Here is a 26,803-nt window from a genome sequence, read left to right on the forward strand (position 1 = left end):
AGCCAGGGTGCCTCAGGGCAGGAAAGGCTTCTGCCGCGCCCTGAGGACCCAGCGCCCCTCCGAGAGCCAGGGCTGCATTGCCAGTAAGTTCTGCAGCCACCCCGGGGAGAACCTGGGCCCTTTGCAGCAACTTGGTGCCTCCTGAGGTGCCACGGAGAAGCTGCCTTGTTGGCTGAGTGCTGAAGAGGGGGCTCTGGGTGGCTTCCCAGGACATGCTGGTGGGTGAGCAGCACAGTCGCTTGCATTTTCTGAGCTGTTCCCCTGGTTCATTCCTCCTTTTCCCTGAGGGTATTTGAACAAGACCTATTTTACCCAGGGATCCTTGGATTGAGGGGTCCCACGATGCCACATCAGAAATGCTGTGGTGGTTTGTTACAGATGCCGCTTGTTTCTGGGGAGAAATCCTGACCCAAATTCAGAGGAAGGGGAGCCGCATTCAGTTGGGACAGGAATACAGGCACTGCTGACTCTCAGGACCTTCTAGAAGGAGGAGCTGGGATCCCACTTCCCAGGTTCTGCTGGAACCAGAGCCCCAGGTAAAAACACAAACTGCCCTCCAGTTTGTAACCTTAAAGGGAGAAACTCTCAGGGAATTATCAGCAAATGTCGGGTTTCTTTGGAAGGAAAGAGATTTGAATGTAGGACAGAGAAGCTGTGATTAAACCTTAGGCACATTGGAGAATATCAGAGAGGCTCGGTGTTTTCAGGAGGAAAGGGGGCAATTTAGAAGGCTGTTAAGAACTAAAAGTCCATTGGAGGCATCTGGGAGTTAAAGTGTTGTGGCTTCTCATGGGTGAGTCCTGTTGGAGGAGGAGGGTGGGTGAGGATGGAGAGATGAGAATAGAGTCCTGCTAGCGGGAATAATGGAGTATCCATGTGTCAGGTCAAGTCCATGTCTTCCTGTTGGGTCCCCAGTTTATTTGGAGTGGTAGTGTGTGGGGGCTCCCCCTGCCCAAACCTCCTGCCTCTGTTTTGTGACATTTCCCGTTATGACTTACCACATTTCCCCCTTCTGAGCAAGATTTGCCTTGATGAGCAAAGTAAGTCAGTCAGAGAAGGACAAATACTATATGATTTCCGTCATTTGTGGACTTTATGAAATAAAACATATGAACAAAGAGAAGAAAAAAGAGGCTAACCAAGAAACAGACTCTTAACTATAGAAAAGAAACCGATGGTTTTCAGAGGGGAGGTGGTTGGGGGGATGGGTTCAGTAGGTGGTGGGGATTAAGTCATGCAGTTGTGATGAACGCCAGGTTTGCCTGGAAGTGTTGAGTCACTAGATTGTACACCTGAAATGAATATAACACTGTATATTAACTAATTGTAATTTAAATAAAAAAGAAGTTTCCCTGGAGGAATTTCTGACCAACAGCCAAGTTCTTTGGATTTAGTGGTTTTGCATTTCAGTGCCAGCAAAAGGCCTTTTTCTGGTTGGCATGGCTCCTCTCAGAGGGAACGTGCATCGCAGTTGTAAACGACTTAAGTGACACTTGAGGCAAAGGGAGAGTTAGAAGGGAGAAATTCTCACATACTTCCTGTGTGACGTCTGTGTCTGCTCAAGATTGAGACCAGTGAGCCAGCATCACCTCACTGGGGACAGTGTTTGTACAAAGGATTGAGTGACAGCAAGTACAGAACCAAAGCCACAGGACAATTCCAACCCATATATCGGTTCTAAACCAGGACCCTAGTCTTTAAGTAGCCAACTGAAATCTCCACTGGCACTTGTTGGACTGAAGGAAGAAAAGGGTTCTCCCTATGAAGGCAAACCCGGAGTCCTGTATGCCTCCTGGAAGTGTCCTCCCCCAGTGGCTAGGAGCAAAATATCAAATACTGCGGGAATGCACTGAATGAAATCACTGAGCACATTTGGGAACATAGAGTACACTGAAGAACATGAAGCAATAGTTAGAGAACTTGTTGCAAGAATAGGAATACTTCTGGGACATTTCAAAACTATTGTTTTTTCAAAAGAACTTTAGAACTATATGGGTTATCAGTAGTGATCTGTTATGTTGTAAATTCAGAAACCATGCATTTGGATTAGAATCAGGATTCAGTTAATAGTTTAGGTAAAAGAAAGACTTGAATTCTGAACCTTCTAAACCTCTAGAAATGCTCACAAGATCAAAATGAGGCTATTTTTTTATTATATTAATCACCATACATTACATCATTAGTTTTTGATGTAGTGTTCCATGATTCATTGTTTGCATATAACACCCACTGCTCCATGCAGAATGTGTCCAAAATGAGGCTATTTCTGAAAAGGTTATAATCCAAAGAAGTCTCCTTCTTTTGCAAGAAACTGGGATATGCAGAAAATGGCATGTTCTTTGCACAAAAGAGGTAGAAGGAGCGACAGTGAGAAAAGGAATGCAGGCCTGGTCTGGACATGTGGGGAAAGCTGTCTCCCCAGATGTTTTCTATTTCAATTTGGGAAGTATTTACCTTCTTGTCACCAGATGGTGTACTGGTCCAGTCAGGGTTTGGTGCCTTCTTTAAATATGTCCCATGGACCCAAGAGTCCATTCCCTGGGATTTGGCAGCACAAGGTTTGGTTAGCAGTATGTGATAAGGGCCTCTCAAGGGAGGTTGAAGAGAATCTCTGTGGAGGTGTCTTTTCCAATAGAGAGACTCTCCAGGTTGCAAGGTGTGATGGTCAAGGTAAGTGTCCCCTGGGAGTAGACTGTGAAAAGACTGCTCTGCTACAACATGGTTAGTTTTAATAGAAGCAACTAGATCTTTGCATTATTGAAATATATCCCCTTTTCCCACCTGTGGGTCAAAAGGGGCAGTGGTCAAATGCATGGATGTCCAGTGACTATCTCCAAGGGTGAGAGTCTGAGTTCCAAAGGGGGTGGGCTTGAGATTTAGAAGGAGTAACGGCAATGCCTTTGGCCCAGGTAGTTGGAAGATCTTTGCACATTTAGCTCATTGAGTCCCCAGTATTGCCATTATTGTATTGGACCATCTGTGAAGATAGGGGTTAGTAATGTACAATGAAAGTGTTGTAAAACTGGCCAAACATCACAAATGGGGTGAGGTCCCTGCACGGTAGAGTGGGTTTTCTGGTCACTCTGTAGTTCAAGAGGGCTCCCCTGGGAGGGATGATTTTTTGGAGAGCCTTTATTCAGTCTACCACACTGGGCTTAGCCTTGGGACTTCATTTATTAAAGGATCAAGGAGCCCTGTTGATGTCTGAGCCCATGAGAGATACTCTCTTCCGGATATCATATGGGGTACCAATGAACTCTGAAGGTGAAAAATGTCTATGTCTGATCACTGTCATCAACAAGCAACATTTAGGCAGAGACTTCACTAAACCCAATTCCTGTTGCCATCAACTGACATTCACGAAGGTACAAGCAGGCAAAGTTTATGTTCAAACCAGTCAGCAACACTGTCTCAAAATTATTTCCAAATGAGATCATGTCAGGACAGACACCTTGTAGTGGCTAGCGTATAGTCAATGCTCAATAAAAGCCAGGAGTTTGAAGGATTTCTCATAATCTAATCAATGAGTTGAGACTTGAGATATGATTCCCTTGGCTGTCTTTTGCCAGGATGCCAGGCTATATCCAGCTACGCCACAAGAGTCAAGCATGCCAATATTCCAGGCTACTTGAAAATCATGAGAGACTCTGATAATAGGCCATTGAGCGGTATGGATCTTGATATCATCGGCTCCATGGACAAGAATAATCCGCTAATGTGCTGGGGCTTAGCACTGAACCGTAAGAGGAAGTTGCTCCTGTATTTCCTCTCTCCCCTCCCAGCTGTGTCTTATAAACTGCTGTTGCTTTAACCACAGGTTGTCCAGAGAAACATCAACTCTCCTCCCACAGGATTATGATCCTCCCAACTGTGCACCAGAGACTCGGAACTACAATGGCATAGATGCCACCAAAAGAAAAGAAGGAAGGAACCAATTTTTTGGCAGATACGGAACTGAGTCTTTGTGAAGAAGCTGAAGGCCTTTCTGGATCAATAATAACATTTTCTGGTAAGGAAAAAATGCATGTGGTAACATGGAAGTGATTCTAGTAAATGAGAAGTTGTAAGAGTGTGTTTAAATGTAGAGAACAGAGCACTAAGAGTCCCATCGTCTTGCCATAATTGGATAACTGCTGATTCAACCCTGGATAAATGTCCGTTTGACAGGAAAATGGACTGTTCTACTTTACAAAGGTTGATAGAAATATAGCAAAAATCTGTGATAGCATTTCCTTGCATTGGCTTTGAAGACAACAAATGCAGGCTGGAATTTGTGCTGCATGCTCCATGAACGGCTTTTGTTATTTATTTCCCTCTCACCGCCTCAGTCACTTTATAGGTAAAACAAAATGCCTGGGGGTGCCTGGGTGGCTCACTCTGTTAAGTGCCTGGACTTTTGATTTTGGCTCAGGTCACGATCTCAGGGTTATGATCTCAGAATTGTGAGATCAAGCCCCACATCGGGCTTGTCAGCCTAGCCTAGGGCCCGCTTAGGATTCTCTCTCTCCTCCCTCTGCCCCCCCCATCCCACTCCACTCATGCTCTCTTTTGCTCTCTCTCTCTCTCAAAAAATTTAAAACAAAATGCCTGCCTCCGAAGCGTGTTGAGATAATGAAACAAGATACTGCATAAAAAACACAGTGCTGAGTGCACACCAATTGCTCAAACATCTTTCCACTGGTAAAGTTTCCCTTAACACACTGGAAATCACTAAGACTTTAGAAATCACCTACTTAAATTCTCTCACTTTTACAGATATCTTTGGGAAATATTTTGTTAAACATGTGTATATATAAATTTCTACTTAGATAATGTCTTGACCTAAAAGAGTCAGTGATTCTCAGATTTGACCCTGGAATCATATGAACTTCCCACAGGATCCAAAGTCAGGAAATGGCTGTGTTCAATGCAAAATGGCGGATCTTCAGAGTTTCATGGTCTCCATAAAGGCCTATCTGTACAAATTTACCCAGAAAATCAATCGTAGACCAAAGAGATAGAAAGAAGAAATGTTACTGGCAAAAAAATTTTACAGTTTAATTGAAAAATCCTACTCTGTGATATCTTGATTAGTATTTTATTAGTAATGATTGTTTGCATGTGTAAGACCTATTCACTGATTATGCACATAATGCAGATAATGCTGAAGTGTATATTCAGATTAGATCTATTTTATGATATTTAGTTTTAGATTTATTGGCATGTTAATTTGATGATATGGCAAATTTATCTATGGAGGTATGGGAAATCAGAACAACTCATGAAAACATCATTTTTCAGTTTGGAGGAGAAAAGGAAGGAGATTTGCATTAAAAACTATCTGCTCTATTATCTGCGCTATTCTCCTTAGGAAGCAAGAATGTTCCAGGTGTCCCATGTTTTGATAATCTTTCCAATTGATCATTAAACTGGGACCAAGAAAGGTCAAAATGATGGAAGTGAAGACTAGAATGCTTCAGACTGATGGGGGCTGAATTCAACCCCAAGAGCCAGGAGCACAGTGACAGGGCATTAAAAGAGGCAAAAATAAGCCACCAAAATATTGGTGGCTCCAATCCAATAGCTTTTCTAGTTTCTTTGGATATCAAACAGTGAAAGCCTTCTGCCATAAACAGTTGTGAAGTTTGATTTTTAACGTGCAATGTTTACTGAGTCCTAGCTACCCACCAGGCACTGTGCTAAGGTGCTCACTTAAACCCCACAATTAACCAATGAAGAAGATACTACCATTACTCTTATTGCACAGATGAAATGGAACTTGGAGATACTAAGCAACTTGGCAAAGGGCATCCAGAGAGGCAAGTGTGGATGCAAGTATGTGTGTTGCATATGTGCATACACACACGTGCACACGTGTGTGTGTGTGTGTGTGTGTGTGTGTTTAGGAGAGAAGTTGAGTCTCACTTTCAGCAAAATGCTAAATCATAAGCATGGCCCCCACTACTTTCCCTCTCCCCACCCTTCTCTCCTCTTGCTACCTCCACCATACTTGCCCAGGTGGTCCCTCTTCTTTCTTCCTTGACATAATGGAGAATTTAATACCAATGGTATGGCCAGAAATAGCTCTTCCTGGGCTACAGTAAATTGCATTTGCACCAAATGGGCCTCTTGCTTCTCCAGACGTCACTCTGAGCAGTAAAGAAGGCTTGACAACAACAATGAGGGGATGGTACACCCTGCACCCTTTGTTCTGCTGTTTATGTTATCACCATGCGGCAGACTCAGGCACCCTTTGCACCTGCGGAGTTTTCCATCCCATACAAGGCAACTAAGTAGGACTGGAAGGCAAAAAGATAAGGGTATTCATCTTCAGCAAGAAACCCTTATTGAAGAAGGCAACACAAAGGAGGCTGAATAGCAGAGAGGTTGAGTACGCAAGCTCTGAGGTCAGGCCATACAGGTGGAAACCTGGCCTCTGCCACTATGAGATGGATGACCTTGGTCAAGTTGCTTAAGTCTACAGAGGTCTCAGTTTTCCCATCTGTAAAATAGAGATAATAATGGCACCAACCTCACAAGCTTGTCATGAATGCTAAATGATATCAGGAATGCAGAATGCCTGGTCTACAGCAAGCACTGAAAAACACTGGCTTCTGTTATCGAAGACAGCTCTGTAAGTCATGTTAAGTAATAAGAATGAAATACACAGGCTCTACCCACACCATCTAGGTAGGTTAGGGAGACAAGGCACATATATTGAAAACAATTAATAATATAAGGTAGAAAACTGTCACGTGAGGAATACTGGTGCATATTATAGAAATTCAGAGGAGGAAATAACAGTATTATTTAAAAAAAATGTTAAATTACAGATGGCAGTAGGAAGGTGACTTTACCAATGTCACAAAGCTAGTTTTGAAGGAGTCCAGAGTAAAGTCCAGGTCTCCTGATTCATGAAGTAAAACTATTTCATGAACCTAAGCCACTAGGGTACTAATGAAAATAATCTTAACAAAAGCATTAGTTAACACTTTGAAGGTACTGTCTACATGCTGGGCATTTTACACACATTATCTTATTAAATCCTCATAATAACCCTAGGAGACAGATATTATATTCCTCCCCCATTTTACAGATGAGAAAATTGAGGTGCATGAAGGGTAAGTGATTTCTTAATCACTTAAAGTTGCTGAGCCAGGACTTAAGGTTCCTAACCAATTATAATGAAGAACTGAGGGGAAAGGAAGGCAGGGAAGCCGGAAGGAAGGGGAATGACAGACTAAATCCTAGAGCTAGAAATGGACATTCAAGAAAAGTGAGTGGACTGCTTTTACTGGAAGAGTAAATTCAAGGAGAGGAGTTAGAAAATATAGTAGAATCGAGTATGAAGCAGACAGAAGCAGGGCTTGAATGTCCATTGTGGCAGCAAATACTCTGTCTATTGTTTGGTTGGGGGAGAGGGTAGGGACAGAAGATGGGAGCTTGACAGTTTTATAGTTGTTAGTTTTGTTTTGTTTTGTTTTGTTTTTAAGAATAATCTGATCATAGACAGAATGAAGAGGAAGAGGCCCGTGGCAGGGAGACTGGTGAGGGCTGACTGCCACAGCTCCAAAGAAGAATGGGTCTTTGCCAGGTGTTCCCCAACTTCCTGGGGGGGGGGGGCACACAGCCACAATCCACTTCCCAATCTCACCACAGAGCATCCAAAGAAACTAACGCTCTCCACTCATCTCTCCCCACAGGCTGCAGAACTTCCACATCCATATCAGTTGACAAAGCCCTTTGGGAATCATGATGATTTTTTTCCGATACCAGACATTCAGATTCATCTGGCTTGCCAAGCCAACTGGCCGGTACCTTCACAAAGATCATCAGCTTTGGGCGCCTCTGACTCTTGCTGACTTTGAAGCCATAAATCGCTGTGAGAAGTCACTGCCTAAGAACTTTAACTTTGCTGGGGATGTGCTGGACCAGTGGTCCCAAAAGGAGAAGGTATGACATGACAGGCTTCTATTAGATGCTTGGCATCCACGTATATCTCAGGCTTCCATTTCCTTGTTCCGTGGTCCATTTGCCACTCTTAATTCAGTTCTTTCATCCCTCTTGGTTACCTTTGTTTGTTTTCCCCTTGCCCTCCACTCTCCCCAGGCAAGATCTTTAATCCACAACTCCACATGCTGTCTTTCTCTGGATCCTCCTCAGTCCCCCTTATGGTGATTACTTAGAGAGTCCTGCCTCTTTTCCTTCATTTTCTCCAAGTCCCATGCAGCAGCTCTTTGCTCTCCATTCATCGGTTTGGGCTGGTCACAGGCTTATCCAAAAAGCAGTAATTTGAGCTTTTTTTTTTTTAATTTATTCATTTTTTAATTTTTTTTATTATGTTCAGTTAGCCACTGTATAGTACATCATTAGTTTTTGATGTAGTGTTCAGTGATTCATTAGTTGCATGTAACACCCAGTGCTCATCACAATATGTACTCTCCTTAATACCCATCACCCTGTTACCCCATCCCTGCACCCTCCTCCCCTCTGAAACCCTCAGTTTGTTTCCCAGGATCCATAGTCTCTCATGGTTCGTCTCCCTCTCTGATTTCTCCCCCTTCAGATTTCCCTCCCTTCCCCTATGGTCCTCCGTGCTCTCGTTTATGTTCCACATATGAGTGAAATGATATGATAATTGTCTTTCTCTGCTTGACTTACTTCACTTAGCATAATCCCCTCCAGTTCCATCCATGTCAATGCAAATGGTGGGGATTCATCCTTTCTGATGGCTTAATAATATTCCATTGTATATATGTACCACATCTTGTTTATCCATTCATCTGTTGAAAGGCATCCCTGCTCCTTCCACAGTTTGGCTATTGTGGACATTGCTACTATTTTAAAATAATAGTCATCACTGGCGTGATTAGGAGAGAATCCAACATTGAAAAGAATAAAGCAAAAAGCCTTGAGTGTTTGCAGTGTAGCCACAGGTCAAATCCCTGCTTACTGACCCCACCCCATGCCGGGCACTGAGCTAGATACTTACCTATCAGTGCTTACCAAAATTCACTGCAAGGACCTGTGCCTCAGAAGATATACAGGGTTTCAAATAATGTTGAATCAATCTTTCCTATTAAACTGAGAGGACAGTCTTCCTTTAAGTCCATTTACATCTTTAACAGCTCTCTTATACTTGCTAAATTCTCTTTTGAACAGAAGAGCAGGTAGAAGTTGAAAATCTCTGGGCGTATTTTGTTTTTAATATATTTATTTTTCAGTAAGCTATTTTTAACAAATGGTACTGGTTCTCCAATTATGGTGATGAGTAAATACATTTTCCTTCTTAAGTAAATGTGTACAAGAAAAGTGAGTGAATGTAAAGAAAAATACAAAGAACAATAACACAGGTGTGGGGAGGGGGTGGGGGGATGGGTTAGCCCAGCGATGGGTATTAAGGAGGGCACGTATTGAATGGAGCACTGGGTGTTATACGCTAACAATGAATCATGGAACACTATATCAAAACCTAATGACGTATGGTGCCCAACATAATAAATAAAATAAAATAAAATAAAATAGAATAAAATAAAATAAAATAAAATAAATAAAATAAAAAATAATAAAATAAAATAAAAAGAAAGAAAGAATGAATGAAAAGATAAGCCACAGACTTGGAAACCATATTTGTAGAACAGATATCAGATAAGGGACTTGTATCCAGACTATATCCTTAAGTCTCAAAATTCATTAATAAGAAAATAAACCAATACATGAGCAAAAGAGTTGAATCACCACTTCATTAGAGCACACGTAAAGATGCTTAACATCAGCGGTCGTTAGGGAAATGCAAGTTAAAGTCACAATTATACTACTGCATACTTCTGAAAATGCTAAAAAGGGTGACCATGTCAAGTGTTAGCAACTGTAACTATTTAACTGTTGGTGCAAATGTAAAATGATACAGCTACTTTTGGGCGCCTGGGTGGATCAGTTGGTTAAGCGACTGCCTTTGGCTCAGGTCATGATCCTGGAGTCCCGGGATCGAGTCCCGCATCCGGCTCCATGCTCGGCAGGGAGTCTGCTTCTCCCTCTGACCCTCCCCTGTCTCATGTGCTCTCTGTCTCTCTCATTCTCTCTGTCTCAGATAAATAAATAAAATCTTTAAAAAAAAAAAAATTGGGGCGCCTGGGTGGCTCAGTCGTTAACCATCTGCCTTCAGCTCAGGTCATGATCCCAGGGTCCTGGGATCGAGTCCCACGTTGGGCTCTCTGCTCAGCGGGGAGCCTGCTTCTCCCTCTCCCACTCCCCCTGCTTGTGTTCCCTCTCTCGCTGTGTCTCTCCCTGTCAAATAAATAAAATCTTAAAAAAAAAAAAATGATACAGCCACTTTAGAAAACAGTTTGGAAGTTAAAGTAAAAGTGTTAAACCCACAAAAAAACAAAACAAAACAAAACAAAACAAAAAAAACAATAGCACAGGTGTAGACAGATCTAGCAAAAATAGTGATACTCCAATGACTAAAGATTGAGGAATACTGACCTATATTATTTCATCAAATCCCCATCACCAACCTGGGGGGTTGCAGATAAGGAAATTAACCTCAGAGAAGTTAAGCTCCTTATCCAAGGTCACCAGTCCCAAGGGTACAGGAAGCAGCCCCTGATCTTAGGGGGCTTATACCCACAGGGGCAGGGCCTATGATACAGTGTAATGGAGTCATCTGGCATTTGAGCACCCTGCTGCAGAAACACAGAGAAGTCAGAGAGGAGAAAAAGAGGAGCCTGAGGAAACCTTCACAGAGGAAGTAAAATGGAAATTGAGTTTTGAAATAGTTTCCAACCAGGAAAGGTAAAAGGAGCATTCCAGATATTCCAGATAGGGGAAGAAAGGAGGAGTAAATTTTTTTCCCAGGTAACACATAAAGCAAAGAGGTTTTGCAGCATAGACAGTGTACTCTGTAGAATCATATGAGAAGTTTCCTCCGAAATCAGTCCCTTGATGAACCTCCCCCAGAGGACCCAGCATCTTGTTCTTTGTTACCTATGAAACCCATACTTCAGCCTTTTGGGTTAAAAAAAAAAATGTTAAGTTCCTAATCAACCTTAATACAAAAATTGGGGTTATTTGGATGGAACAGAATCTAACTTAATCAAGAAAAAAAATTTATTGGACATGGGAGCGCTCATAAAACTGGGTTGCAAACTGGACAGTCAGTCTCAGCAAGACCAGGGAACCAGGACAGCTTCCTGGGGATATGTAAGCACCAAAGGCCCATACACAGGTTTTTTTCCAACCATATTCTATCTTTTGGTTCTTCTCAGAAAACTCAAAGTCCGAGAGAGAAGGTCTGACTCGCCCAACGTGGGTCACATGCCACCCACTGCTGGGTGGACAATTACCCTGATGGGTTGTCTCACCTAGGCTGTATTCGATAGGAGAGGAGTAGTTCCACCAAAGACAAACTGGGGTGCTATTACCAGAGTCCACCAGCGTGGGTGCTGAGGGGAAGTAATGGCAGATGTGTCCCATCTATTTGGTAGACCAGTCATGTAAGCTTTCTTTCTTTCCCATGTGCCCATGGCCAGACAGGAGAGAGACCAGCCAACCCAGCCCTGTGGTGGGTGAATGGCAAAGGGGACGAAGTGAAATGGAGCTTTGAAGAACTGGGCTTCTTGTCCCGAAAGGCTGCCAATGTACTCACCAAGCCCTGCGGCCTAAAGAGAGGAGACCGAGTGGCCGTGATCCTGCCCCGTATCCCAGAGTGGTGGCTTATAAATGTGGCTTGTATGCGAACAGGTCAGTGCCAATATTTAACACTTCCTTTTAAAAAAAGATTTATTTGGGCGCCTGGGTGGCTCAGTCGTTAAGCGTGTGCCTTTGGCTCAGGTCATGATCCCAGGGTGCTGGGACTGAGCCCCACGTCAGACTCCCTGCTCCGTGGGAAGTCTGCTTCTCCCTCTCCCACTCCCCCTGCTTGTGTTCCTTCTCTCACTGTGTCTCTCTCTGTCAAATAAATAAATAAAATCTTAAAAAAATATATATTTATTTATTCATTTATTCATTTTATTCACATGCAAGTGTGCATGTGTAGGCAGGGGGAGGGGAGGGAGAGGGAGAAAGAATCTCAAGCAGACCCTGCACTGAGCACAGAGCCAGACTTGGGACTCCACCTCACCACCCTGAGCTCATGACCTGAGCAGAAACCAAGGGTCAGATACTCAACCGACTGTGCCACCGGGTGCCCCAATATTTAACATTTCTAAATCATGCAGAAACAGAGAGAATGAAATTTGAGGTTTTTCTGAATTGTTACGCTTACAAAGAACAGAAAAATAAGAGTTGAGATGAAGAACAACCATGATGGAATAATAATAACAACTATTATTATTAAGAGGTGGGTATTGCAAAAAAAAAAAAAAAAAGAGGTTTGCAGGAGAAGAAACTGAGGTTCAGAGATGTTAAGAACTTGTCCGAAGTCACACAGCTAGAAAGCTATGCAGTTGGGATGTATTTATTTATTTTTAAAGATTTTATTTATTTGTTTTTTTGAGAGAGAGGGGAGAGGGGCAGAGGCAGAGGGAAAGAGAGATCTCAGCATGGAGCCTGATGGAGGGCTTGATCCCACAACTGTGAGATCAGGATCTGAGCTGAAATCAAGAGTCAGATGCTTAACCAACTGAGCCACCCAGGCGCCCCGCAATTGGGATTTAAACACAAAGCTCTATCAAAGCAAGTGTGGATAATAATGCCTCTTGGCAGAGCTGGTTATGATGTATTTATCTAGATGATCCAGAATTTACTTTCTTGAATATATTTGGATTCTCCCTGATATGAAAATACTAAAGGAAGAAAAAGCATTTTTTTTTTTTTTTTGAAAAAGCGTTTTAGAATGTAAGGACTTAGGGGCGCCTGGGTGGCTCAGTCATTAAGCATCTGCCTTCGGCTCAGGTCATGATCCCAGGGTCCTTGGATCGAGCCCCGCATCGGGCTCCCTGCTCCCCGGGAAGCCTGCTTCTCCCACTCCCCCTGCTTGTCCTCCCTCTCTCACTGTGTCTCTCTCTGTCAAATAAATAAATAAAATCTTTTAAAAAAAATTGTTTTTAAATTAAAAAAAAAAAGAATGTAAGGATTTATAAGAATATGACTGTGGATCCCAGTTGGAAAACCTCTGCCTCTTTCTAGGCAAAAAGATTAATGTATTCAATGACACATTTTCTACCGAAACAGTAATTTATAATATACCCCAAATAAAAATTCCACAGTATTGTTTTCCCCTCTAGGACAGAGGTTGGCAAAAACCATGGCCTATGGGTTGGCCACCTATTTTCATAAATAAAGTTTTAAAGTTTTAGTGGGATACAGTCATGCTTGCTCATTTACATATTGTCTATGGCTCTTTTTGCTCCACAACAACAGAATTATTAATTGAGACAGAGATGGAATGGCCCACAAAGCCTAAGATATTTACTATCTGGCCCTTTACTGAAAAAGTTTGCCAATTCCTACTCCAGAGCATGATATAAATGTTTATAAATCAATTAAAAATAAATAAGAATACCAAAGGAAAAACTGTAGAGAACACAAAGATGTTTGTTACAATATCATTAATAAGAGAAAAAAAATGGAAACAACTATATAGAAATGATTAAATAAATCATGACTTAGCTAACAAAGTTTAGTAGAGGTATATTCACTGCTGGTTGAAATGATGATACCTCAACCTGATGGGATATCATTAAAAAGACCAATTATAAGGATTTCATAATGGTGTTGAGAAATGATCTTACTGCCAATATTAAATTTTTTAAAAAGCAATAGATAAAATTCTTTTTGCTTTCAGTATAAAAAGAAACTTGGAAATGTGAAACCAATTGTGGGTTGAAAGGAGATTAAAAGTGGTTTGTCATTAAAAATGTACTCAACATTACTTAACATAATTTAAGCAATTTGGGAAATGCCAAGATTAAAAACGAACCCATAAGCTGAATGGTCAAAACATTCAGTTAATTAAATGTTAAGCAAGCAGCTGAGGATTGTTTTCTAATTCAGAGTTATTAAATCTTCTGAGTGAATACTGAGATGCTTTGTATTGTACCATGTGGCAAAATATTTTGCTTTTGCTGTAAAGTGTATACGGTCTGAAATCCACCAGACGAGAACTTTTCCTTAATCCCCACTCTATCCACTGAACACATTCATATCACAAATCTACTAAGAGTACTAATAATTTCTGAGCCATTAAGAACAAGTGTTTGTGGGATGACTGGATGGCTCAGTCGGATAAGCGTCTGCCTTCGGCTCAGGTCATGATCCCAGGGGCCTGGGATCGAATCCCGCATCCGCTGCTCAAGCCTGCTTCTCCCTCTTGCCTACCGCTCCCCCTACTTGTGCTCTCTCTCTCTAACAAATAAAGTAATAATCTTAAAAAAAAAAAAAAAGAGCAAGTGTTTGCAAAATAAGTATTTTTATATAGAGTGTACTATCTGAGATCCAGTTAGGTATTTTCTTAATTAACTTCCTTAATGTCATATATACATATATATATATTCATTTTACCAAGAGGTGATGACAGGTGAGAGGTTTTAAGATATACACAATGAGTATAGTCTCCTTTCTAGGAATTCAAATCCACATCTCCCCATTTCACTGACTAGGAAACTCACCAAGAAATGAGCACGGGTCTTGGGAGTCTAGGAGATGTATCTTTGAATCCTGGTTCTGCCGCTTACTGACTTTGTGACCCTTGAGCTCATTGTCATCTATATACTGGGGTTGATTTTGAGTGAGATAGCAGACACATAATAAGTGCTCAATAAATGGTAGTGGCTATTTGTGATGCCTTACATACAGTTCTCTTTCCTTCACTGATTCACTTTAGAAAGAGCAAACCACCTTCCCTCTGTCTTTCATCTAATTCTCCCATATATGCTCTTCTCATAAGGAACTGGTATTTTAAAATCAGGCCCATCTCAGGCCAGTGTTTAGAATGGAGTGAAAAGTGGGATAAACTAAGCATCTCCAAAGGAGTGTAGGCAAACTTTGACGATTCCAAACCACTGGGAAGACCCAGGTTTGAGGGCTGACTCTGCCACTCACTGGCTATGACTCAATCTCATATTCCAACAGCATGGACCTACATGGCTGCTTAGGACAGTGGCCTCCAGGCTCTTCTGATCACATAATCTATCAATAAAGTTATTTGGGATACACATCCTCCCATCTGGGTATAATTATTGTTCTTCTGTACAATAGAGCGTGCATATTATAAAATATATATAAAATGAGATTAAAACATAAAGAATACTATTATCTCAAAATTTTTTTAAATTCTAATTTTTCTTCTCATCTTCAGTGGATTACCTTGCAGAACTCACTTTGGAGACCATGGGTTCAGAAGATTGAGTAAGATAATGTTCCTGAAAATTTCTAATGAGCTGTAAAGTGTTATTTAAGTACTACATAATGATGATTCAAATGTCCCACAAAAATGTTACATAATAATAGCCCACCATTATAATGCCTACTATATGCCAGACACTTACTATTATTTTCCCCATTTTACAGATAAGGAAAGGAAGGCACAGAGAGATCAAGTAACATGCTCAAGGTCAAAAGCTAATAAGTCACAAGGAGAGAATTAGACCCAAGGACTATCAGACTGAAGCCACTGCTCTAAGGATCTCCCAGTGACCAGGGTCCTGTGGGGACCAAGACAGGAGTAGCCAAAGGCTGTATTCCCCACCCAAGCACAAAGCCTGTTTCCATAGTCCATAATCTCACCTAAGGGACAAGAGTTCTGTTTCAGGGGCGCCTGGGTGGCTCAGTTGTTAAGTGTCTGCCTTCGGCTCAGGCCATGATCCCAGGCTCCTGGGATCGAGCCCCGCATCGGGCTCCCTCCTCGGAGGGAAGCCTGCTTCTCCCTCTCCTACTCCGCCTGCTTGTGTTCCCTCTCTCGCTGTCTCTCTCTGTGTCAAATAAATAAATAAAAATCTTAGAAAAAAAAAAAAAGTTCTGTTTCAGCTCAGAGCTTTCTCTCTTTCCCAGGGCTGGTCTTCATGCCAGGAACAACCCAGCTGAGAGCAAAAGACATTCTCTATCGGCTGCGAGCATTCAAGGCCAAGTGTATTGTGGCCAGTGAGGAGGTGGTCCCGGCAGTGGAGTCCATTGTGTCAGAATGTCCCGACTTGAAGACCAAACTCCTGGTGTCTCCATGCAGCCAGAACGGGTGGCTCAGCTTCCAGGAATTATTTCAGTGAGTGTTTTCTTCTGCCTCATCTGCAGTACCAGCGGTAACATCAATTGCAACTAACTATATCTCAGAGTCTCCTTGCCTCCAAGGACTTAGCAATACTGTCTGTTGATCCAGACTCCTTCCCATAAAAGAATCACCTAATAGAAGATTTGACTTGGAGGATGAAGGAGGGAGTCAAGGTTGATCTGCTTTTTAACATGGGTGACTGAATGGGTGGGTAGTATCAGCTGGAGAAAGAATTTAAAGTTGGACATATTAAGATTGAGGGGTCTGTGAACATCCAAATGTCTAGCAGGTGGTAGATACATGAGTCTCAGACTCAAGGACTTAAGATACAAATCTGGAAGTCATCAACATATAATCAGTTCTGAAAAATACAGAAATATAAAACTGAGGTGTCCAAAGAAAGTCAGTCAGACAATGACATCATTAATTGAAAATCTCCTTATCACCCACAGATTATAATGTGTCCTCTTTTGGTAAAAGAAAAAAGAAATTTAAAGTCTTACATTAAAGGTTTCCACACTGGATTGAGAAGCATTAAATAGTGGTTTTTTTCCCCACAGTATTAGATATTGTGAAGAAATCCCTCTTTCTCCAACCCCCACACACCAACTTCACCATATATACATATATACAAACACATACACACACACATACACACACACACATCCCCTGAACATAATTTGATGCTCTTTATTGACTGCTGAATTATAGCATATCTTTAAAAATAATTATTGAGGGGTGCCTGTCTGGCTCAGTTGATAAAGCATGTGATTCTCCCAGTCGCCCATGTTAAAAAGCAGATCAGCCTTGCCTCCTTCCTTCATCCTCCAAGTCCAATCAATCTCCAAGTCCTGCTAGTTCTTTACTTTGCCTCCTTCCCTCCACCCCATTCACCAGGGCACAGATTCCTCTGTAGCCATTCTGACAGGTGTGAAGTGGTATCTCATTGTGGTTTTGATTTGTATTAAGGAAACATTTTCCAGAAAGCCTTTAAATCTCATTGACTGTAACTGTATGTGAGCCCATTCCTAAATCAGTCTCTGGCATGAGAATTACTACAATTGGCTTAGGATTATCAAGATTCACCCCCTGGAACTATATAAGGAACAGTCTCCCCTGAAGCATATAACTGCCTGATACCAGAACAAAATCAGAGTTTTATTAGTGCAAGGAAGTGCAATTGGATGCTATATGGTAAGCACCTAACTGTGTCTGCCAGTGATGCAGATGTTGAATAAAAAGTATGAAAAAGTTTGATTCAAATGCCAAAAGATCTTCCTTTAAATCATAAAAACTACTGAAATGTTAAACAGTTCACAAAGACTCATGACTGATTTTTTAAAAAATTACAGATTAAAAAAAAGCACTTAGAAAAAAATGTTTAAGTAAATAAAATACACATCCTTTTGTCATTGATATTGAAAGTCATCTTGGCTATCAATGTGGCCTGTGCAGAGGTGGTGCTTAAAAAGAGAGAGAAATGAGTTGTTAAAGCTTAGCACTGATCTGCAAAATCCCTTTAAGATTTATTGAGAAATTCCTCTCAAGGAGGCTTTGGATTAGGTTTTGTTCTATTAACTGTGTTCTGGTATCCAGAGGGCACAAGTAGCAGAGAAAAAAAAAAAACATATATATATATATATACATACATATGTGTATACATATATATAATCTCAGAGTTAAACTGGTGTGCCATCTTCAGCTACCACGTTGGGTTGGGACCCGTATTTTACAGATCCACCTCTGCAGAACACAGCTGTGTGGAGACAGGAAGTCAAGAACCAATGGCCATTTATTTCACCAGTGGGACCACAGGTTCTCCCAAGATGGCCCAGCACTCTCAGAGCAGCCTCGGAATTGGCTACACCCTCTGTGGAAGGTAGAGAAGAAAACCATTTTTGCTAAACTCTCCCCTGAGATGCCAACATGTATATCCAACTGGCTAGCTGACACCTCCACTTGGATGACTATTAGATTTCTCCAGTGTAACATCTACAAAACAGAATCCACGATGCCCCTGCCCAGCCTCAGCTCAGTAAATGGCAACATCTCACCAACTGATCAAGCAAGAATTTATGGGTGAAATAGGTGATGGGGATTAAGGAATGCACTTGTGTGGTGAGTGCAGGGTGATATACAGGAACCAACTTTGACCCCATCTCCACAACAGCATGCCTGGTTCCTTCTCATTGCCAAGTAAATTCACCCACCCAGAAAGGCCTTCCCAGGTACCCTAAAACTATCACTTCACCCTGTTTTATTTTCATCAGAGCATGTATTACTATTTGAAATTATGATACTGATTTATATTCTTACTCATTTTATTGTGTGCTTATCTGCTGTCTGTCTTGCTAAAGTAAGAGCAGATATCTGGTCTATCTCACTCACTGTGCTAGGGAAAACAGTGCCTAGCATATATTTGCACAATAAATATTTGTTGCATCCATGAACAAACTCAGAACATTATGTCAAACCCAGCCTTCCTCTCTACTTTCAGATTACCTAGGATTCTGAGAAAGTCCTCTAACAAAAGTGGGAGATAGAATCACTCATCCTGCCTTTGGGCTTCTTTTGACCCTTCTCTGTAGCCATTGAGATTCTGGCCAGTTCTCCAAGATTCCAGTTTGTTTGCTTTTCTGTTTTGTTTTGTTTTGTTTTGGGGCTTTTTGGTCTGTCTTGTTGCTTCTTCACATCATTTAGGTATTGGCTAGACCTGAAGTCCTCAGATATCATATGGAATATATCTGACACTGGCTGGATCAAGGCTGCCATTGGCAGTGTGTTTTCATCCTGGCTTCAGGGAGCCTGTGTCTTTGTACATCGGATGGCCCAGTTTGACACCGATACCTTCCTAGACATAAGTCATGGTTTCTTGCTACATCTTTCCCTTGTCTCCCTCCCCCACCCCCAAACCCCTGCCAAAACCACAAAAGAATGATTCTTCAGAATATATTTTCCTGGACTTGTGGAAATCATTCCTTTTTAATAAATTAAGTCTCGGGCGCCTGGGTGGCTCAGTTGGTTAAGTGACTGCCTTCGGCTCAGGTCATGATCCTGGAGTCCCGGGATCGAGTCCCGCATGGGGCTCCCTGCTCGGCAGGGAGTCTGCTTCTCCCTCTGACCCTCCCCCCTCTCATGCTCTCTCTATCTCATTCTCTCTCTCAAATAAATAAATAAAATCTTTAAAAAAAAAAAAGAAATTAAGTCTCTGGGGATTTGGCTTTTGAATGTATTTAACAGAGAAGGAACACCCACAACACTCTCATGCTTCAAACTATTCAGGATTTGCTTACATCCCACCTGAGAGGTTCTAAATAACAGATTACAAGTCTCAAGTCTAAACAAATCTTTGGTTTCTTGATTCAGTGAAACAAAACAATAGGCAATAAATCCAAAACCCTATGTAGAGAAGACTGAAGGTGGGGTCACCTTTCTCCCAGAGCAGCTCCTTCCATTGTCCCCTCACCCTGTGCTTTTCACTTTGTTAATTCTCAGAACCCAGTATTTGTCTTAAAACCAAGCAAGTTCCTCCTTCTCAGCCAGGCACAGCTAGACTGCAGTATCAGATTGCTCTGATTTCTTTAGCCTTTAAAAAGATGCGATTCAGGCCAATTATTTTTCAACCATGAAAAACCCACTATGTTTAATGAAATACATATTATTAAACACCACACCTGTGTGTGAATAAAAGCTATACTCACCCTGTTATTTTGCTAACTGGTCTAACGAGATGGCTTGAAGGTCTTAACAGAAATGGTGGGTAACATGAGAACTGGGATCTCTACATCAGGTTTACAAAGTGACCTGAGTAGATAAACTAAATTTGCAGTCCTAAAACCTGTATTTTTAAAATAAGAATATTTTTATAAAATATTAAATATTATATATTTAAGTAAAAGTATGTATGGTATGTATGGTATGTTTAATGGGCAAAGTTTAAGTTTAGCATATTGGGAGCCTTTCAACCCCAGGCTGAGCCCCTGAAGAGCCCCCTTGGTGCTCTAAATTTTTAGTTTCCCAGAATACCTTACCTTGCCCAGTAACTACCAAGACCTCTGAATTGCCCAATTTGGCTTGGCTAGCAGGGAATTAGGATTGTTCCTTGCAGTCTTCCTGTCTTCTCCCCATGCAGAAGTCTCAAAGGTGTTAGGGGTTGGAGAGGGTCAGAATCGAGTGGCTCATCTTCTCAGCAGCACTGAGGACCCGAGAGAGCCCCAGTGGGTAATTTATCCCAAGGTGTACTAAATGGGACCCTTAGTCTAAAGGAGTAGTTTTCAAAGTGTGGTCCCCAAACCAGAAGCAGCAGCAGCGTGTGCGAATTTTGTAGCAGTACAAATTCTCAGACACCCCACCCCACCCCAGCCAGGCCTCCTGAATCAGAAACTCTGGGATGGGGCCTGGCAATCTGTGCTTGGACAATGAATGTCCCAGATAATTCTGACACACACATTTGAGAAGCACTGGTCTAAAACAAAACAGTGTGTGTGTGTGTGTATGTGTGTGTGTCCAGAAGACAAGCATGCATACTGGGAAAATCAGTCCAGTCAAAATGTGTGTGTGTGTGTGTGTGTGTGTATCCAGAAGACAAGCATGCATTCTGGGAAAATCAGTCCAGTCAAAACTGAGTCTTATGTTTTATTGTCATGATATAAATAGCTACAGAAGATGAATTTTTACATTCTTATATAAAACATGTTCTCTCAATAGGGAATAATTTGTGCTAATCAGAAAGGACAAGAAATTAAATCAGGCTCTATGGGGAAAGCAGTACTACCCTATGATGTCCAGGTGGGTAATATCTGACTGTCAGTAAAGAATGTTTTACAGTTTTCTGCTAGTCACTGTACAACTATTCATAACCTGTTTTCATTTTGTAAAAAGAAAATTTTAGGAACCTAAATATTTTTTCATTCTAGATTATAGATGAAAATGGCAACATCCTACCACCTGGCAAAGAAGGGGAAATTGCCCTCAGACTAAAATCTACACGGCCCTTCTGTTTCTTCTCTGAATATGTGGTACAAGAACATACAATGTGCTAGTCACGTTAATAGAAAGGTGGTATAGGGAGTCATACAGACTTGGGTCCAAATTTCATATCCACCATGTGTTGCTGTGAAACTTGGGCAAGTCACAAAATCCAAGTCTATTTCATCAACTGTAAAATGGGGAGAATATCACCTATCTCCTACGAGTTTTGTAAAGATTAAATTCTATGTGTAATAAACCAGTAGCCGTGCTTGTCCAGAAAAGACAACTAGGCAGGCTGCAGAGGGCAGGGAGGGGGCGATACAGGGCAGAAGAGGTGCAAGAGGGGTTTCCTTTTCATTATTTTCTTGAACTTTTTGTATTCTACAGTAGGAACCACCTTTTTTTTAAATTTCTTTTAGAAATAGAATGTGCAAGGTACTAGTCACTTCATGGGTGTCATATCCCTTTTTCCCTTCTGACCAAATTAATCCCCAAAGTCGTCTTTGATTCCTAGGACAATCCAGAGAAAACTGCTGCCACAGTAAGAGGGGATTTTTATGTCACTGGAGACAGAGGAGTGATGGACAGTGACGGGTATTTCTGGTTTGTCGGCAGAGCTGATGATGTCATCATATCCTCTGGGTCTGTACATTTGCCACTCTTAGAGAGTTAACAGATTGCCAGGGGAGATCTCCTACTTGGGTGACGTAGTGATCAAGGGCTTCGTTTCCTCTTCTAGGTACCGAATTGGGCCGTTTGAAGTGGAGAGTGCGCTAATTGAACACCCAGCAGTTGCTGAATCAGCTGTTGTCAGTAGTCCGGATCCAATCAGAGGAGAGGTAGAGTGAATGTCATTAAAGTAGAAATTTCATATTTTCTAGTTCTATCCATTTGATCCCTCTGGAGAATGAATCAAGAGTAGTTATGTAATTCTCACGATGAAGCACCCATGTGCCAAAAATATATACTAGGCACTCAACTTTTTTTTTCCTCTTCATTTTCTTCATTATGTTCAGTTAGCTGTCATATAGCACATCATTAGTTTTTGTTGCAGTGTTTAACGATTCATCAGTTGCATATAACACCCAGTGGTCATCACAACACGTGCCCTCCTCAATACCCATCACCTGGTTACTCAACTTTACAAATGAGTTGTGTCCCAAAGGGGATGTATTAGGATGCATTTAGTGGTAAGTGAAAGAAACTGAACTCAAACTGACTTAAGTTTTTAAAAAAGGAATTTATTGGCTCATATGTAAGTGAGGTCATCTTCAAGTACAGCTACATCCAAGGGTTCATGTGAAGTAAGCAAAACTTTGTCTCTCTTCATTTCCTGGCTGTTGTCCTTTAGGTTGGCTCCATTCAGGCAGGCTCTTCCTACTTGGTAGCAACTGATTGCAAATGCACAGAGCTTCACAACCAGTAAAGGAGGTGGCTCCTTTTCCAACAGTTCCAAGCGACTCCCAGAATAACATTTGCCCATCTTAGATCACATATGTAATCAATGTGGTCCAGGGAATGGTATATGCTCACTGGCCACACCTGGATCATACGTTGGTCACTGGAGGTAGAAGTTAGTGTCAACACCACCAAAGAGAGAAGTTAGGGTAATGCTCTGTAGGAAAATCAGGGTACTATTACTAAAAGGGGGGAACAAGGGACACCTGGGTGGCTCAGTCAGTTGGGCTGCTGCCTTCGGCCTGGGTCGTGATCCCAGGGTCCTGGGATCAAGTCCCACATCGGGCTCCTTGCTCAACAGGGAGCCTGCTTCTCCCTCTCTCCCCCTCTGTTTGTGCTCTCTCTGTCAAATAAATAAAATCTTTAAAATAAATAAATAGGGTGCCTGGGTGGCTCAGTTGTTAAGCGTCTGCCTTCGGCTCAGGTCATGATCCCAGGGTCCTGGGATCGAGCCCCACATCGGGCTCCCTGCTCTGCGTGGAGCCTGCTTCCCCCTCTCCCACTCCCCCTGCTTGTGTTCCCTCTCTCCTCGTCTCTCTCTCCGTCAAATAAATAAATAAAATCTTAAAAAAAAAAAAAAAAAAATAAATAAATAAATAAAAGGGGGGAACAGATGCTGCATAAGAAAAAGCAGATTTTACTGTACGTATGATTGTCATGGAACTCAGAATACATTTCCTCACAGAAACAATGCAAATAGGAGACTGTGGCCAGGTTCCCAAACAAGTCCCACAAGCCTACTTAGGACCTAATGAGAGGGAACTTGGGGAATGACAGTAATAGCCTTAGTTTTAGGAGGAAGCCATGTAGTATGGAAGGGAGACATTTCCTTTCCTCATGGAAGTTTCTTAGACTCAGTAAATAGCAATATTTCAAAAACAGTTTGTGTATCAGCATCCTCCCACATCTCTTTCTATGACGCCTTTTCTTCAAAAAGGTTTTATTTACTTATTTGACAGAGAGGAGAGCACAAGCAGGGGGAGGGGCAGAAGGAGAGGGAGAAGCATGCTCCCCACTGAGCAAGGAGCCCAATGTATGGCTTGATCCCAGGACCCTGGGATCATGACCCAAGCCAAAGGCAGATGGTTAACTGACTGAGCCACCCAGGTACCCTCTCTGATGCCTTTTACATACCAATAACCCTCTGCAGTGACTCTATGGATTCCATACTTAAACCTCCTGTACAACCTCCACACCCAGTGGATTCTATTCTCCAAAGTACTTTTCTCCTGCCACCATATTCTCATTCTCTCAATATAGTTGGTTTCATCTGAACATTAGAAGTAAATACCGATTGGAATCAATGTACGAATAATTAATAATTTAAACTATAATTGACTAACCTCAATAATTATCTAATTGGTGCGTTTTGAATAGTATTCCAAAGAGAAGCAAGAATTTTTTTGCCTGGATAGATCCTTCCCAAGAGTTCATCTCCCAGCATACAAAATCCTTTCACCAAGCCTCCCCAAATTCCTTTCAAACCATATTCTCTGGAACCTCCATTTGTCTCCCTATTACATGCTTCTAACAGTGTAGGTCTGGAGTAAGTAATCATCTGCAAATCAAGGACTGCCTCTATAATATATAGGACTAGTCTGACTGAAATGTTAAATACATGTCTGACATGTAAATAAAACTCAACTTTTAGCTTTACTGAAACACTGCACTCCTCACACTCACAAACCATTTATCTGGAATTAGATCTCAAAACCCTACTTGTATCCAAGCTCCATCAGAGGTGATCTCTGGATTTGCATTCATCACTTAAGCTGCTGTTAACAAATAATTATAAGTACCTGTGTTCAGCATTGGTTCCAAACTCCTGATGTGTCTGAAAAACAAACATCAATATAAATTGACTTTTCTCCTGCAGGTAGTGAAAGCTTTTGTTGTCTTATCTGCACCCTTTAAATCATCCAACCCAGAGAAATTAACTCTTGAACTTCAGGATCATGTGAAAAAATCAACTGCACCTTACAGCTATCCAAGAAAGGCAAGTATTTTTTGCCCAAGAGTGTGTTACCAAAGAAGGGTCTAAGCTATTAAGTACACAGATTTTATTAGCTTTTGACTTTATGGTAGCTCATTATATAAGTAGAAGACACTTATTTCAACTTGTTTAGCCCTAATAATTTTGCTTTAAAAAATTTCTTTAGGACACTTAAATTTTGATAAACTAGTTTTGATCAACTTTGAAATACTGAATAATTACTAAGGATCCTTATAAGACTAACCAGTCCCATTCCATGAGAAAAAAAAATGGTGGAAAAAAATTTAAGACAGCACCTGATTCAGCTATCAGTACTCTTGAGCCATAATACTCTTCAAAGCACAAGTTTTTTTGTTTTTTTTTTTTAAGATTTTATTTATTTATATGACAGAGAGAGACAGCGAGAACAGGAACACAAGCAGGGGGAGTGGGAGAGGGAGAAGCAGGCCTCCCGCTGAGCAGGGAGCCCCATGCAGGCTCTATCCCAGGACCCTGGGATCATGACCTGAGCCGAAGGCAGATGCTTAACGACTGAGCCACCCAGGCGCCCCCAAAGCACAAGCCTTTAAGTATCAAGTGACCAAACTTAAGGCTCAGAAAAAAAAGATGTTATCCAAAGAAACTGTGGAATCTTTCCTGAAACCTTCTTCAATAAAATCTTTAAAAAAAAAAAAAAAAAAGAATAATTCTATATAAAAACAGAGAGATGGCACTGCAATTTCCTTCCTTCTCATCCTGGAATACTGTTGCTTGATATTGATCCTTAAGATGAGAATTCTATTTCAATTGGTATTTCAACCAAAAGGTAGTTGACTTCAGCTTAAGAATTAGCTACATTTTCTCCATTAAATTTACTAAATCAGTCACCAGTTGCTTCTCAGAAATGTTGTTTAGATATTTTAAAATAGTCACATCTTGAGAGAGGGAAACAGAGAGGATTTTACCATGAGCATAAGGGGAAAATTTTTTGTACTCAAAATTAACTCTCAAAAGTCTTCCTCAGAAAGGATTTGCAGGACCCAACTCTTAAAAGCCCAAAACCCAAGGATTAACTTGTTTCTCTGTGCATTTAGGTGTGGCCTCTATTTCCTTGGGGAGTAGAGGCCCAGGTCTAGTTTGAACTGGAAAGGGAAGCAATGGAGTAAAGGGATTATATTCTTCTGACAAAGCATATAGCCTTTGCACTAAAAACTCACGATGTAGCTCCAATGTCAAATGGACTATCAACACAAGAATTTCAATGAGCTTAGGCTAAGACATCCCCCAGACTCAAACTCGCCAGTTACATGAAAGCTCTCCCTATTGTACTGACAACTGGGATTGTCAAAATGGAATCAAATGTCTCATAGTATGTTTCTCTGTTAATTAGGTGGAATTTGTTCCAGAACTCCCGAAGACAATCACTGGGAAAATCAAACGCAATGTTCTGAGAGACCATGAATGGGGTCGAACATAGCCTAATAAGAAACTATGGCATTAAGTAGTTATAGGCTTGCTTTCATTGAGTCCTTGCTTCCTGATAATTTAGTGATTACTCTCTTACAATGCTGAAGGTTTTTCCTGGTTGAAAAACTCAATTTTTTTGTTCTGTACTTAGCAAAATATTAAATAAATGAATATCCAAAAATATTTGGGAAGAAAACGCTTATGATGACCAAACTGACAAAGGCAATGATTTTAATGACTTGCAGGGTTTAAAATAGCAAATAATTACTTAGAAAAGCACAGTGGACAATGAATTTATCTTGTGCCTGATTAAGTCAAAATAAAGATTAGAACTGTTCTAAGAAAAATGTTCAAGACAGAATTTCTTCTGCTTAACATCTTGTATTACTACTTCTCTAAAGTGAATTAAAGGGGTGCCTGGGTGGCTCAGTTGGCTAAGCATCTGACTCCTGATCTCTGCTTGGGTCTTGACCTCAGGGTCATGGGTTCAAGCCCCATGTTGGGCTCTATGATAGGTGTGGAGCCTACTTAAAAAAAAATAAAGTGAATTAAAAGGAATATAAATAATTCAAAAGCCAGTAAGTGCATTTAATTAAGTACTATATTACTATACCTTTTTTTATAAGGTTTATTTAGAGAGTCGGGGGGGGGGCAGAGGGAGAGAGAATCCCAAGCAGACTCCCTGCTGAGCAGAGCCCGACATGGGGCTTGATTTCACAACCCTGATATCAAGACCCAAGCTGAAATCAAGA

The 26,803-nt window shown here is 41.3% G+C and overlaps 3 protein-coding genes across 6 annotated transcripts in view; 2 read left to right on the top strand and 1 right to left on the bottom strand.

Annotated features, from left to right (window-relative positions):
- On the top strand, positions 1-20,971 carry LOC123844517 (acyl-coenzyme A synthetase ACSM4, mitochondrial). 2 transcript variants are annotated; one of them, XM_064592760.1, is made up of 8 exons: positions 1-83; positions 379-536; positions 3,818-4,009; positions 7,683-7,932; positions 11,511-11,721; positions 15,970-16,177; positions 17,919-18,062; positions 20,891-20,971. In XM_064592760.1, the coding sequence occupies exons 4-8, from the start codon at positions 7,732-7,734 to the stop codon at positions 20,895-20,897; spliced, it is 771 nt and encodes a 256-aa protein (XP_064448830.1). In that variant the 5' UTR covers positions 1-83; positions 379-536; positions 3,818-4,009; positions 7,683-7,731; the 3' UTR covers positions 20,898-20,971. The 2 variants fall into 2 exon arrangements, with proteins under 2 accessions (XP_064448830.1, XP_064448831.1); XM_064592761.1 differs by lacking the exons at positions 17,919-18,062; positions 20,891-20,971 and having other exon boundaries at positions 15,970-16,181.
- LOC135364557 (acyl-coenzyme A synthetase ACSM4, mitochondrial-like) lies at positions 20,895-26,517 on the top strand. The gene is made up of 6 exons (XM_064592762.1): positions 20,895-20,971; positions 21,100-21,201; positions 21,669-21,796; positions 21,894-21,993; positions 24,489-24,608; positions 25,975-26,517. The coding sequence occupies exons 1-6, from the start codon at positions 20,939-20,941 to the stop codon at positions 26,059-26,061; spliced, it is 570 nt and encodes a 189-aa protein (XP_064448832.1). The 5' UTR covers positions 20,895-20,938; the 3' UTR covers positions 26,062-26,517.
- The window catches only part of THUMPD1 (THUMP domain containing 1), a 12,115-nt gene continuing 7,423 nt past the window's right edge, over positions 22,112-26,803 (bottom strand). The window contains exons 5-6 of one of the 3 annotated variants that reach the window (XR_008506109.2): positions 24,412-24,446; positions 22,112-22,715 (exon numbers count right to left, since the gene is read on the bottom strand). The gene's annotated coding sequence lies outside the window, so the exon portion shown is untranslated. Of the gene's footprint in view, positions 22,716-22,750; positions 22,770-23,713; positions 24,447-26,803 lie in introns of those variants that run through there. The other 2 variants (XR_010411910.1, XM_054507541.2) reach the window with 2 other exon arrangements.

This window comes from Mirounga angustirostris, unplaced genomic scaffold, assembly GCF_029215605.1.
Source record: "Mirounga angustirostris isolate CCGP_5_RB_7025 unplaced genomic scaffold, mMirAng1.0.hap1 SCAF_5, whole genome shotgun sequence".
Taxonomy (NCBI): domain Eukaryota; kingdom Metazoa; phylum Chordata; class Mammalia; order Carnivora; family Phocidae; genus Mirounga; species Mirounga angustirostris.

Coding starts and splice junctions, on each gene's coding strand:
- LOC123844517 (XM_064592760.1), top strand. CDS start 7,732: ATGATGATTTTTTTCCGATACCAGACATTCAGATTCATCTGGCTTGCC. Junction 7,933..11,510: donor AGTGGTCCCAAAAGGAGAAG/GTATGACATGAC, acceptor GCCCATGGCCAG/ACAGGAGAGAGACCAGCCAA. Junction 11,722..15,969: donor TGTGGCTTGTATGCGAACAG/GTCAGTGCCAAT, acceptor TCTCTTTCCCAG/GGCTGGTCTTCATGCCAGGA.
- LOC135364557 (XM_064592762.1), top strand. CDS start 20,939: ATGGGGAAAGCAGTACTACCCTATGATGTCCAG. Junction 21,202..21,668: donor GTTTCTTCTCTGAATATGTG/GTACAAGAACAT, acceptor TTTGATTCCTAG/GACAATCCAGAGAAAACTGC. Junction 21,797..21,893: donor GATGTCATCATATCCTCTGG/GTCTGTACATTT, acceptor TTCCTCTTCTAG/GTACCGAATTGGGCCGTTTG.